Source organism: Falco peregrinus, chromosome 9 (assembly GCF_023634155.1).
Source record: "Falco peregrinus isolate bFalPer1 chromosome 9, bFalPer1.pri, whole genome shotgun sequence".
Taxonomy (NCBI): Eukaryota; Metazoa; Chordata; class Aves; order Falconiformes; family Falconidae; genus Falco; species Falco peregrinus.
The window spans coordinates 18,302,791-18,317,683 of record NC_073729.1 but is presented as its reverse complement, the minus strand read 5'-3'; the positions used below and the strand labels follow the sequence as shown (position 1 = coordinate 18,317,683).

Sequence of the window (14,893 nt, the reverse complement as noted above, 5' to 3'; positions counted from 1 at the left end):
GTCAATAAAACTCATAAATGTGAACAAAAATGGAACTAATCTATCAAAGAACTGTAAACGGATTTTCCTTCACCACACATTCTTCACATTAAGAAATTATTACTGGTCAATATTAAAACCAGACAAATTACGTGGTGCTTTGGTGAAAGAGAGGACAAAACAACTCATATGAACAAGTTACAGGAAGAGATAAATGAGAAGTTGCCTCAGTCCAGACAGCAATTAGTTTTTGGGAACTTGGTGTCTGCTCTGTAGCCTCTGCTGATGTTGCAAGTAGGGCCTCTATATAACGTATCAAATCAAAACTGAAACACCAGACTTGGCCAACTTTTGGAGTTTGAAAACTGGACTTCGACCACAGCTTTGATGTGGTTGTGGACTGGGTAAAACTTCCCATGAAGTTTTAATTCTTGTTAAAGATGCAGAAGGGTAGTGCAAGGACACTAGGAGAGTTCAGGAGAAAAGTTCTGTCATGGGGATAATGTGGAAAGGGTTTTCTATGTGGTGGCAAGACACAGTATAACCAAAAAAATTTAAAGAGATTAAAAAAAAAATATTTGCAGTTGAGTATCTATTTTTTTTTTCTTAGAATAAACTTAAAATTAAACCAAACAAAGCAAGCTACAGCATTGAAATAGAAAGCACACAGATAACGGGAAGGAGAAGAGAGCAAGAGAAACGCTTCACATTGTAAAGTGCACCCCAGGGGTGCAACTACACAAGAGTTTCAGTGAGTCTAAGCGAATGCAAGTTGTGTGTCAGAAACCTGTCTACACCATGCCAGCTTGACAGATGGAGAGAGGGATCTGTTTAATCTTGGTAAGAGGAGATTAAGCACAAAATTTCCTTTTGTTTCTTCATCTATTTGTTATTGGGGAACATTTGAAACTCTTTTCCATACTGCGAATGCCTACTTTTACTTTAGTTTAACTTAATGCAACTTGAGCAATGTGAAGGTAACCTGAAAACAGCAAAGCATTTCTTACACAATGCTATGATGAATCCATAGCCTGGAGTACTGGGACACCTCAGAGTATCCCACCAACACAAAATTGTTTCACAGGACTGTACCATCCAGTTTTCAAGTTAGTATTGAGTTGACCAGAAGAGAAAAGTGCCTTCAGATTATGAAGAAAAATCTCTGGCCTCCCAAAGGCAGCGCAGGAAGTTCCCGACTGAACCCTAACAGACCCCATAGTCATAGAGGGTTTTAACTTTTAATACGGTTTAGATTAAAATCCTATCTGTCTCTACAACTTTGATGAAATTTTTGTTTTCTGTGTCAAGGCCAAAACCAATGAACTAAAACAAAGAACTTGACACGTACGGTCTCCAATATACAAACAACTGACTGTTTCCATAGAAAATTAGAGAACAGAGAAACTGAAGTAACTCTAAAAAAATGAATTCCTAATACTGTAATAAAGGCCACATGGTCTGCTCCAGTGTAGAAGCTGAGAGGCATAACTGATTAACCAAACGCCACTACTGATTTCATCTGTGACTTTGTGCATTTTTTCTTCATCTCGGGACATATCCCTGTGTCTCGGTCAATGGGAACTGCAGGGCTTACCTTCTTACGTAGCAGTGCATTTGCGGAATTAATTATTGAGCACTTAATCAAATCAAACAGTGAATGAACTTACTCCAAAGCATGAGTTCATGAAAAACACAAAGCAAAAACACCACTGTTGTCTGAATTTTTGTGGTTGAATTTGAATCTCTTATCTGTACTCACTGGAACAATTTTGGTCTGGGTTGCACACAAAATTATTTTGTACACCAAAGTTGAATACAGTTCAACAGAACAGAAAATTAATAGAAATGCGACTTGGAACTTAAAAATTCCAAACACCTTCTGCAAAATTTTATCACCATTACATCAGGCTGCAGATTCTGCCCTATTTTGGTAATAAACTGATATTCTGAATCCTGTCTTACAAATACCACAAACTCGACCTTGCCTCCACTGACCATCATTATTAACAAAAAGTCACTGAACAATAATGATGGCATTGTAAGTTCACACAAGAAACAGTACTTGCAAAGGTTTTGGATGTGAGATGAAAACCCATTTAGTTAAGAATATTTTATTGTGGAAAAGGATGTGGAAACAGAAAATGTTAAAATGATAAAAAGACCTGAATAGAAAACCCGTGGTTATAAATGGAACAGTTGCTGTAAGCAGATAGTTCTGTACATCCACATCTGTTCCAGTTCAAAGCAGTTCATGTGAACCAAGGGAAGAAACTATTTTTTCCTTTAGCTTCACTGCTGCAAACCTATCTGCATTCAGGCCAGGGCAGAGAGTCGGAAGAGGGAGAAACTACCATAGACATACTGGCTCAACCCAAACCTCAACACGATGGGGCTGCCACTGACATCTCTTCTTGACTTTCCCCATTTCACCCCCCAATATTAAAACACATTTAGAAGAGAGCAGCAACAGTTGCAAACACTTAATTAAAGTTGCTTGTTTTTGCTAAACCAAAGGCATCTGTAGCTTAAAAGCTCTGGGTTTGTTCCTCTACTCACAGATAGTTTCTGTTTCACAACTGTCCCTTCTGGGGCCACTTTGATGATAACGTGGGAAAAGCAGGCAGAACAGCCAAACAGGGAAATAAATATATAAAAATAACAAGGTTGCTCCAGCTCTCATTCAGGTTCCAAAGAAGCTCAAATTTCCTGCCTGTGGATAGCTGAAACACTTTCCCTACCCAGTTTGGTCTCTGTTTCTGTAATATTTTCTTTTCTCCTCCTTTTGAATCATACAATAATAAAAAAAAAGATTTTAAAAAAAAGTAGCTGCAAAAAGGATCTGGTGCAAAGAAACAGAAAGAGCAATGGTATCAAACTTAGGAAAGGGTAGAAGCTGAAATTAGCTCCCTGTTTTGGTGTGACAGCAATACCAAACTCCAGAGGAAGGACATTCCCTTGTAATCGTCTGGTTATGAGAAATGTTTATTTTCCTACTTATATTATTAAATGTCAGGACATATACACCCTTTATGCAGTGCATGAGACATAAATGCTTTTTTTTTTCTTTTTTAAACACCAGGTTGTTCCCATTGAGGTTGAAATATGTTTGCTAAGGTCCCTGATTTTACTTGTTACCTGCAAAACATGAAAGCTTCCCGCAACCAAGTCTCTGTAGGCAACTCCCACTACTGATCGACAATGTGCTCAAGTCAGTCAATACAGAGTAACTGCTGGACTGAAATCAATTGCAGGTTCCCAGGAACTACTTTGACTGGGTTTTACTTTAAAGATTTAGTGCCATTAGACATGTGCTTTGCTTCCAAAATTAAGATGGATGGCAAGATCTCCACTGGATTCCAGAGCAGAGTCCAGGAGAAGTTACCTGAAATGCAAAGATCCTCCACTTCAACTGAACAGTTCTTAAAACCCCTTAAACAGATGCATGAAGGATGGATCAGGTCTGTATTGTGAAATACTGTTTGCATTTGGTGGAGAAACACTGTGCAGGGTGGGAAGCATGCTGCAGATTCCGCTTGAAAACACAAAGGCATGGAAGTTGTTGGGACACACAAGGAGGGTCATGTGTTCAGTTGCCCACTTCCCACCAAAACCAGGGCTATTTGTACGCTTAAGTGCTTTACTGGACAAGGGCCAGAGGGCACAGCAAATTGCAGGATACAGCCCCAAGGAGCTATTTTGAGAAAATACACTGAAGAGAAAGAGAAAAGGGAAAGCTTTCATTAATTTGTATTATCAAGACAAAAAAGATCTTGTTTTGGAAGCAGGCATCTGCTCTTTTAACAGAAAGCTTGTTAGCAAGATGCTACAAAGAGAAAGTTTAAAAATTAAATTAATTAATCTGCCATTTAGAAACTATTAGCTTTAAAAGGCTTTGATTCTATTTCTACACCTCTGGTACGTAGCAATGTTTAAAATCTAAACCAAAGCCTGTTTCTGCTCTTCCATTGGTAATTAGTATGCGGCCTTCAGGGTTTATTATCCAACTACTCAGTTGTATAGTCAGCTGGACTTAAATGGCTAAGATGAATTCAAAATACTTTATCACAACACACAAGAGACAAGTCATTATGGCAGTATAAGAATGGTACTGGTGAGCACAATTTCTCTTGTAGTCAATGACTTGTCATTATCCTTAGTGTGTTTGAAAGATTAGATTCATTCTCAAACAAAAACAATCAGCTGCAATTTAAAAAAACAAGCTATTTCATTTAGGCCAGATCCTCCAGTGTGGTGACAGTAGCAGTCCCCTTCAAAATAAACAGCACAGCGAGTAAGCACAGTCTAATTTCCAATTCTGAACTAAGGAGCACCTACAAAAATTTTAGCCTGTTTAATCTGGGGCAGGTACACACTGCTCTGCTTCTTCCATTCTCACCAACACAGTGCACATGGCTGTATCCTGGACAAGTATTACCTTCTCTCAGCTGAATCAATTTCAAGTGAACTAAAATGACAATTCTCGTCATCTGTTACCTGTCAAACCCCGTAATTCAACATATTAATTCTTGCCAGATAACAGAAGTTCTGCAACAGCAAATGAATGCAATACAAAAGGAGCTCCCAAGAGCTCACTGAAGTTTATGAAGTCCTTTAAGATCTGTGGATAAAGAAATTCTTTGCACTTCTAAAGCACGTACAAAAGGGCTAGGACATGATTTCTGTGTTCAGCCTTTGCCTTTCAACCTGGCTTCCTACCACATGAGCTAAAGGAGGATCTCCTGCATGTCCTTGAGTACAATTGTTCAGAAACAGGATCTATTCCTACTCCGAGAGCCCAAACATCACCTTACATTTCAGGGCACATGGAGTAAAATATTTCTACAAGATGACTGAATCTGAAAAACAAATCTGTAACAAAGAAATAGTTGTCTCTGTTAGCTGAAGTATGTCCTCACAACATACCTTAAATTCTTCTCTCGTGCCTTTTAGCTGGTCCCAGTTATCTGCCAAATGGATTATTGAAAGCAATTGTAAAGATGAAATAACATTTCAAATCTATGTCCCTGTCAATATCAACACTAAACCCTAGAAGACTGTTCACAGATAAATTGATGAAGCCTGCAAGCACAACCCTACTAATACAGTGCTGATACCCATATTTCTGGAAATGAAAGTTAAGGATTACTCAATTCACACCCTCTATAATCAGTCACACTGATAAAAAAAAGCGGAATATTTTGACATTCACTCTTCATTATTCTCTTTGTTAGCAAGTCTGCTTCTCCCACAGGACACAAAGTCAGTCCTATTAGCCATACCTCAAAACATAGGTGTGTGTATACACAGAGCTCCAGAAAGCACAAATTTGTATTGTCCAGTATACCTTATACATTGTCTTTCCTATTTAACATACATTATAACATAAAGATGTGCTGCTAGCAACAACAAGAGGTACTCCCAAGATATGTTCTAGGAACGAAAATGATGCTTAGCATGTTTGAGGTCAGATTACTTCACATTTCTAATGAGTAAACAAAATTACAACGTGTTCTGCTATCGTTGTACAGAGCAGCCTTAAATTTTAGTAGGCAATCACTACAGAAAGGAGACCACTTCCTAAAAATCCCAATAACATTAGTTTATTTTCAGATCTGTTTGATTCAAGCTTATGATTGGTTTGGAGCATACTATCAGCAGCATGATGAATTGACTATGTGCCCTAGGAGACTAAATTTGTTAAAGTATGTTGCTTGAGCAATTAAATGAAAGTAACTGTTGCTCTGGATGTTGGCGTGATCAACCTTAGAGGTAATGCAAGAGAACAATTACCTGGAATCTCACTTGGGTTTTATTGTTTTAGTAATAAACTAACCTTAAAAATCCACTCTTTAAAATTTTTTGTTAACTTTTTGCACAGAGCTGCAAGGACTTACCACCTTGGAAGAAGAATGTAGAAAGCAGCAGCAGGCAGTATTTCACCTCCACGCTACCTATTTGACATGTGAGACCCCTGAGGCACAACCCCAGAGCCAGCCCTTTCCCTCCATCATCCCCAGGCTGCAATTCCTACACCTGGCTAAAATCCTGGAAAAAGCCTGGTTTCACATCCATCCTTTGTGACTCAGGCTCATTTCTGTTTATACTCTTGTGAGCTGAAGAATGACGATGACTAGTAGCTATACAGATAAATAAAGTATATTAAGTCACAGGAAGTAAAAAGGGAAAACCATTAATTTATTTTTAGAAACCTGTTCTTGCCATTCATCAGAAAAAGAACACTCAAAAGTATGCAGCAAGATACAAGCATCTGGATGAGGTTTGCTGACTACATACCAACATTCAGACTACAAGCAGAGAACCATTTTCCTTCTTTAGACCACTCTCAGACTCCATGCCAGGAACACAGGATACAGACAATAATGTTGTAGTTTCCACTAGTGAGCCTCAGGAAAGGGTGCTTTCACCACACATGCTACAGCTGATTTGACATGGTCTGTTTAGTCGTACCCTTTCAGTGGTCCTACAGCTGATACCTCCCTTCAGATTCATTGTGGCACCAGCTGGTACATCCCAAACGGTTACACACACACCTTCCATCAACAGTCTCCATACCAGGTTAAAACCAGAGAAAAGGTCTCAAGGTCTAGATCAGCTTCTCCATACAAACAGACCACGCCAATGCTAACCAAACCCAAGGTAGGTGATTTAATATGGAGCTGGACGCTTAGCTCCCAAGAATATAGCAGCAAATGCAGTACGCCCACACATCCCTTCTTTTTCCTCCTCTTGCTGGGCTGCCAAAATAGCACACATCCATCAGTAGAAAGCCTTTCCAGGACAATAGCGCTGCAACACACTGTGATGAATTTATTGGTATTTGCATAAAAGCTTCCATCTTTTGCAGTCTGCAGTAGATTTCTTCTGGGCAATCATACCACAAGCATAAAGTCATACCATATTTTGAATCTTTGCCTGCCAAAATCCGGGAAGAATTGCAAAGCACGTTCATTGACATATCTTGCAGTACATCGTCAGCCAAGATGCTTATAGTACAAATGATCAAGCATAAATACAGAACAGGCTTTTCTTTGACTGTTAATGCTGTGCTGGACACATTTCTGTCACTTTCCTTTCTTCCAAGCAGTAAAAAACTAAAACTTTTGAGTGATGCTTAGCCCTGAAACTCCCACCTTGGCTCTTGTTCCTGTTCTTAAGAACAATTACAAAACTCCCACAATATCACGTTAAAAAGAAGAGCTTAAAAATGTATTCAGAGGACTCTTCAGTGATATCATAGAGGTAAAAGTAACGAATGCAGTCAGTAACCACTCATTTTTCCTATTTATTTTTTAAAAATGTATCCTGAATCTGCACTGGATATGTAATTTAGTTGCCAGCCTCTTCCCTTTTTATTAACCAAATGCTGTGAAATGTGTTTGTCTCTCCCTGGACAAATTTTTTCTTAGTGAACCTTACTTATCAACACACAGAACCCTATTGCGTATTCCAAGTTTGTTCTGCAAGGACATCAGCTGACATCAATGAAGAGGTACAAGAGGCATCAAATATTTGCAATGTGTTTAGAAAAAGTCTTTTCTCATTTTAGTACATACCACTCAAGTTTCTTCATACACAGGATACAAATAAAGGGAGCGGTAACATAGCAGGACTAGGAGCCAGGAATACATAACTTGTAATCACTGATGTCATGATACAAGTTAAATAATTTATAAGATATAAAAAGAGCAGTTAATGCCTGCAAACCACTTAGCCTTTTCATAACAGATTTTAGATTTTTAAACTCTCTTGGAGCATGTACAGTCATGTGCAAAACATCATAGGTCAGTTTAAAAAAAATAAGAGCTGTGGTCTGAAAGGACATTTCAGTGATTATATATATTATTAATGCTCCACTCAAAGGAATAAGAATGTACATCCAGGTCCTAGCACAGATACAGAGCTGCCAAGAATAAATCAGATATGCAGATAAGGTAAGCAGGCAAAGATACTGAAGAGGAATGGCATTGGATCAGGCGTTACTACCATCTTTTTATCTGTTCAACTCTGGAAATAGTTTCTGTAATGGCTGGAAGGACAGACTGCCAGTGGAAGGTTCAAAGACGTGAACTGTGGGAGTCTGAACAAGAGAGAAAACCTTGGCATGTGGGCCAGCCACAGAGGAGACTCAGGGACAAGACACTAGAAACAGCAAAGGAAGCTGAAACGGCAGAACACGCGGTGCAGCACAAAGAAACAGAACAAATGAGAAGCGAAGATATACACAGGGACAGGGGTCAGCTGTCTGCAGATAAAGGCTAAAGGATACAGGGAGGTTAGGGGCAGGGAGAAGGGCTGGCCCTCCCACCAGGATGTAGTACTACTTTCAGAAATAGAGGCATGAGGGATACAAATCAAAGGCTAAACCAAATAAATAAAAATCTGTTTCCCTTGAGGGCATGTGGGCTAGCCTATGAAGCAGCGGTGGTGACTAATGCAGCCCAGCACAAGGAGCTTTGCTTCCTGTGCATTCAGAGCCTCCCAAGCAAGGCAGCCATTGCGGTTGTTTCTAAAAGGCCTATATGTACCATAAATTACCTTGCAGCAATGATGGAGACACCACTATCTTTTTGCTCTTCCAAGTACCGGAAAAAAGTTGCGCACTGGTAGTCACATAACTCCATTACATTACTTTGATCTAACAGCTGGCACAAGATGACTTAGCACCACTGAAAATAACACCGTGATAGGGTCCCAGCAAGGCATGTAGGCTGCCAACCCTTGAAAATCTGTCATTTGTAAAACCCCTCTTGGGGTTTGTACCTACAGCAGAACTGCAAATCCTGTCATAATCTCAAGTTCAGCAGCAAACATGTGTGAGGTCGGGAAGGTGAATATTCCCATACCGGCACACATTGTCCCCAGCTAAACCACGTTTGCGGTCTCTGAAAGTAAGCAGAACTATTCCATGCCACTACCGCTGACTTGGCTTGCATAATAAAATATAAGGATGTGCACAGTACTTTTTTAGAATCCCTGAAAACTCTCACAAGAAATAAGAAGTGGTAGCTTCTGTTCACAGAGCTCATCAGTCTAATGGTCTACCTAGAGTGACCCAACAACTCCATATGAAAAGCTGTTAAACATTCCTAAGTACTTCAAAGTCCCCATCATCTTGCTGAAGGACAATGCCAAGGACTTTGGACAAGCTCTCCTCTGGAGCCTGCTCAGTGCTTCTGGCTTGCATAGATCTCGTCCCAATGCCGACCGCTCTCTGCACCAAATGAAGCCATAGCAGAGGATTCAGCCTTTCGACTGTACAGTGCAAAGATTTACAAGTATCTTGGTAATACAGAGCAGGATACAGAGCTCTGTGCGGAGGCTAATGGGATCTCTTTCCCAAAGTCACAAACCTTGCCATACAGTGTGATACAGCCATATATTTAGCATTATGCTCTCAGTGAGAGCAGCTTCTCCCCCCCTTGCCTCCTGGAGAAGTCTCTGGTCAGGAGTGTATCAGAGGGTGGCTTGCTGATGACCAAGCTGTGTAAGATGCCAAACATGCCCCAGCGAGTGCTAAGTACCCCCACTAAAATGGGGTGGGAAGATGAGCTAACTTAGCATTTGTCAGCCTTTCACACAAGCAAAGTCCTGAAGTTTGTAGTGCATGTTTGTTCCTTCCTTTTTTCCTTCTTCCCAAAGTGATTCTAATTTAAAGCGAGCCTTATTTTCCAACCACAGCATGTCCCCAAGCATTTCCTTTTCTCAAAATTGCCAGAATCCAAAGGGTGTAATTCAAGTCAAATGGGACATTTTTCCCTTCCTGATGCCAATAAATACTGCTACTTCCCAGGGTTACTCTCCTGCCTTCTGTTTTGGCATGCTACTTTTACCCATATTTCATGTCACACCCGTACAACGCAGCATCTAGCCATAGAGCTACCCGTACCTCACCGGCGCATCCGCCACATCTCCTCCTGCAATGCCCCATCTCCCACCGCCTCAATGCTCTGTGACCACTCTCAGTGACTGGCAACCTGCCCTGCTTGCTGTCAGTCTCGCACAGGACAGAACTGAGGCACATGTCTGCAGTCCAGCACAAAGTCAGAGCTGCTGCTTCAGCTCTGCATGTGCTCATCCCCAGAAATTAATAAGTTATTACTACAAATTAAAATATTAAGTTAATGATGTGCATGACTGCAAGTTACAGAGCTGGAAAAGAAGTCCTAATTAAATCAATACAGTTATTAGTCCCTTGTCATCTCTGATTAATTATTAGCTTAATATGCTTCATCATTTTCACTGTTAGTGGAAATAGCTGCAGTGCTACCATGGGAAGCAGGATAATACATACCAGAAACCTATGGAGCCATGCTGGCAGTCCCAGTTCCAGATTGAACAATGTCTTCCGGAGAAAAAAGGGAAAACATTTCATTTTCTGAGGTGATAGTCTGACAACATTTAAGTCTGTCACAAAAAAGCTCTCGTGGTTTCCAAAGGGGTCAGATATTCGCTCAGGGAATATTTGACTGCTGAAATGTAGGGGGTAAAGACTTGACTCCTAATCCTGCACTTAGTCCTGAGCACTTGTCCCAGTGTCTCTAAGCCTTTTGCTGAAGTGACAGGATATCACCATGTTCAAACGCCAACATGACAGTACCATTCCCCAGAGCCCATCTTGATTCTGACCCTCACCCCATCTTCATTAGATGCACTCCTTCCCCCAGAACATAAGGAGGAAATTGGCATAAAATAAGATGGCAGGCATCAGCTGCAATGTCTGGGTCCTTAGGGCACAGATGTAGCTGAGGACACCTGTCCTTTCATGCCACCAAAACAGCCAAAAATAACATGCTGACGTCACTTGCTAGAGAAAAGTAAAACAGTACTTTGGATGTAGACAACTGATAGTATTTACCCAGAGCTAAGGTGAGTATAGGATCCCTTTTGCTTTCCCATCTTCTATCATCCTCTCGCCAACTCCAACTTTTTCCTAAATCTTTGTAACAAGCAAGTTTCCTTAGCTGTCCACGGGAGGGTTTTTTGAGTATATAGATGATGTGAAAACATCAAAGGCAGGTCTCCACATCTCTCCAGCGATAAACACCAACAACTGGATAGGATTTGTACTGTAATACATGGATCCGCTATGTAATCAGATCCGAGTTTGATCTTATAAACAGCTTTTACAAATAAGCTCTTTTGGATAGGTCCTTCAACAGAAATACAAACACGCCCTTCCGAGAACAAAACTGGTCCTTGAACTCATTAATGAAGCTGGTACACAGCGTTCATGCTGCTAATGGGTGATTCAGTAAATTAAATAGAGAATGTCACTGTAAAATATTATGTAAAGTTTCTCAAAGATAAAGAGCCACTTGAACAATTTCTTAGGACTCTCACCCTATCACTGTAATTACCTCATGATAAATTGCCACCTGCCCCATGAGTAATGCTAGAGCTTTCTAGTGCCATTTTATCATTTAGTCCTCTTACCGATATCTCTGTTAATGTACTGCGATGACACTTCAGCTTCCCATGCTTTGCTTCCTTTCCACTGCAGTTTTGAAAAGTTCAAGCCCCTCCTTATTTTAATAAAGAAGTTAACGTGGGACAACCAGTAGCATACAGAAACTCCATCCCCCAGTATTTAGATGTAAAGCCCAGCTGTTTTGTGTCAGACATTGAAGAAAGTTTTCTTTTCATTCTGAGTGCTCCGGCTAGCCTACGGTTTGATGAGCACACAACGTTTCTTTTAGAAATGGGCTGAACTCCAGTGAAATATTTGGCCATTTAATGAGTAGACTCTAGGATAACGGTTTTCGTGGGAATCCAAAAAGAGGGAGTAAAGAAAAGGGCTCCCCCCATGCTATTCTTAGCTGCAAACAGTTAGATTTGGAATTTTGATTGTAAAGCATGGAATTTATAAATGGTGCCATGCTAAATTTACTTCATTTGTATACAGTTCAGCTGGATAATCAAATGTGTTCCAGTATGTTCCTGGTTAGCATCTCAATTCTAGTTTTATTGTCTCTAAACTGGTAGAAAAATGCGTTCAGTAAATAGCACTTGTAAAATTTGTGTTCCAAGGCATGTGTGTGAAGGTTTTATATACACAGTGTGTGAGCATGAAGATTGTATATAAATGCATATGTGGGTGCACATACATGCACACAGACACTGAGCTGTGATTTATTTCTAGAGGGAAGCCAAGGAAATTCCCACCCCCTACCATTCAAATGATCTGCTCTTTGGCTCTCAGCATTCTGTAACTTCTCAGCCAAGGAATGTATTTTCCTCTTCCAATATATGTAATTTATTTAGCTGCACACAATAGTTAATGATCCAGAGATACATGATTTAGCTGGTTCTGTAAAAACATTACTGACAATCTGAGACAGACCCATTTCATTCAGACTTTTTTTCCCCCTCTCCTGTCTTCCACAGCACAGTGTGAATTGACAGCAATCATCAACTCAAGGATTTATCCCATATACTTTGTACTCCAACAGTTTTTCTTAATTAGATTGGCTTCCTGGGGTTAGATATCGTTTAATTCCTATATTAATGTAGGTAAAAAGGACTTTACGTTGTTTTATGGTTTGGGGGCGGGGGGGGTGGGGGTAAGACAGGGAGACAAAATATTTTCTTTCACTGCACTTTTTGGAGATTATTCCAGTATTTTTAAAAGCAGTTGAAGGAACGCTAACAGTAAGTCCCTGACGGACTCTCGGGGCGGGGAGCCGACGCCAACGGCCGCCCGCAGAGCCGGCTCCCCGGCCGGGGGGAGCACCCCCAGCCCCGCACCTCCCCGCCGCCGAACAACTTACGTGGTCCCCAGGGCGCTGCGGCCGGCAGCCTGCGCAGGTGGATCTCATCCTTATCCATCGCCTAGCCGAGCCCCGCAGCCTAGCCGCCACTTGGTACCAAACTGAACTTGCCAGGATCCCTCCTCCTCTTCCTCCTCCCTTCCCCCCCTCCCTCGCCTTTTCTCCGGGAGGGCGCGCTCATCCAGCGAGCGGCACCGCGCACTCTCCGCCGCCCCCCGCTCAGACTTTAAATAAGGGCGCCGGGCGGCCCCGCCGGGAGCGCGGCCCGCCGCGGGGAGCCGGCCCTCCGAGTGACGCCGCCGCCGCTCTCCCCCCGCCCGGCAGCGCCCAGCGCGCCCCACCGCCCCCGCGCAGCTCCGCGCTACCTGTGGCGGCGGCGGGGCTGCCCTGACCTTGGGCGCGGAGCGGCGAGCGCCGGAGCGACGGCGGCAGCTGCCGGGCGGGGGCAGCGCGTCCGCGAAAGGTCAGCGCGCCCTGCGCGCCCGCGGCCCGGGGGGTCCCTACAGCCGCTGGGGTTAAGGCGACTTAACCGCTGCCCCGCTCCATTGCCTGTTCTATAGGGATGTTAAAAGCCCCCACACCTTTCCGTTTAACAAAAAAATAAGAAAAAATAAAAATAAGAAAAAGAAGGCAAAGCGCGGCTTGGCGCGCTCCCGGAGCCGAGCCAGCGCTTGCGGCAGCTGGGGAGAGCCCCCCCCCCCCTCCCAGCAAACCTGCCGCGTCCCAGCGCCCACCCGTGAGCAGCCGGGGCCCCTCTCCCGGGGAGGCCGGGGCAGCAGGCTGCCTCCCCTCTGATCACCGTTCACACCAACAAACCTGGGCTCTCACTCAATACCACCAGGTTACCTTTCTATAACTTTTTATTTTTTTTTAGAAATAAGAGGAGAAAAACAGCTGCCACTGGCTTTTGTCACCTCCAGCTAGGTGGCTACAATATTTGCACAGGGCTTGAACAAGATTCCAGGTTTATCCATCTCCACTGATTCAAACCCCTCTTCAGTGCCCCACAGGGATTCCCTGTTCTTCTCTAAACCCACTGTCTGATCCTGTGCTGGGCTGCAGAAACCCATTTGGCCAAAACTGACACAAATTTATCTGCACTGTTCTCCGACTGCTTTCTCTTTTTGAAATCTCGGACAAGCCCTTAACCCTCAAAAATGCAAAGACAGAAGCACGCAAGAGCTCTGCCAGCAGGAAGCAGGCTCAGCAGGCTTCCCGGCTTCTGGCAGGCAGCCCCCAAGTACCCCACAATCACTGTACGAGGGCAAGCTCTGCACACCGCTGTGCTCCTGCTGTACCCAGACCCTTCCAGGTCCCCTAGCACCCGCAAAAGGGACATCACAGGGCAGCATCTTGCTGGTGGTACTCAACCCCAGGCTGCAATGAAACTGTGTGGCACCATGGCGAACTGGCCTGTGGGGCAGAGCATTCTCCCCGTGTCCCCCCCTTCAAAAACCAAGGTGCCCAGCACCACTGGGGTGTAGCACAGGGCTCCCCACCACATGACAGTGAGCAGACAGTGCTCCCACTTAGACTGTGGTCCTAATTCCACTCTCAACTCTCCTTTGTCACCAAAAGAATAACGGGTTATGGCTCAGATATCTCTGCGGGACTGTATTTTTAAAACTGTAAAAGCATCTTTCCTGGGTTGTTTGGAGGTTTGACACAAGGGACAGAAAACACATCAAGATAAACATATAAACAAGGGAATTGTGCGCATACAGATTTTTTCTTCATAGAATATAATCCCTAGAGGCTTTGACACCAAGTCAGGGTGCTTTTAGGCTACATTTCATACCTTTTTACTCCTTTTCAACTTTTGTGCTTTTTTGAGACAGTATGGATTTCAACTATTTTTAAAATGCACATTACTTAGTTTATTATTAGCAGAAGAGCCAGCAAGTAGATTGTGTTGAACTGAAGCCTTGCTTATTGGCTTGCTTAACTGGAGATCAAAGGCACTTCAGAGCATGCTCTTTTTCCTTTGCCTAAAATTAATTTATTTTGGATGGGGATTTGCAACAGAACCAAATGTGGGCATGAGACCAACATATATATTTGTTTTATGAATGTGAAACAAAAAAAAAAATCTGGAAATAATGTTGTATTCCAGTGTCCTATCTCAT

At 42.6% G+C, this 14,893-nt stretch overlaps 1 protein-coding gene across 3 annotated transcripts in view; it reads right to left on the bottom strand.

Moving 5' to 3' along the window:
• Positions 1–12,948, bottom strand: part of ANO1 (anoctamin 1) — an 82,318-nt gene extending 69,370 nt beyond the window's left edge. For 2 of the 3 annotated variants that reach the window (XM_027790858.2, XM_027790859.2), the window contains exon 1: positions 12,768–12,947. In XM_027790858.2, the coding sequence (XP_027646659.1) occupies positions 12,768–12,825 (58 nt within the window). In that variant the 5' untranslated portion in view covers positions 12,826–12,947. Of the gene's footprint in view, positions 1–12,767 lie in introns of all 3 variants that reach the window. The other variant, XM_055814600.1, reaches the window with a different exon arrangement.
• Between the last annotated feature and the right edge of the window lie 1,945 nt (positions 12,949–14,893).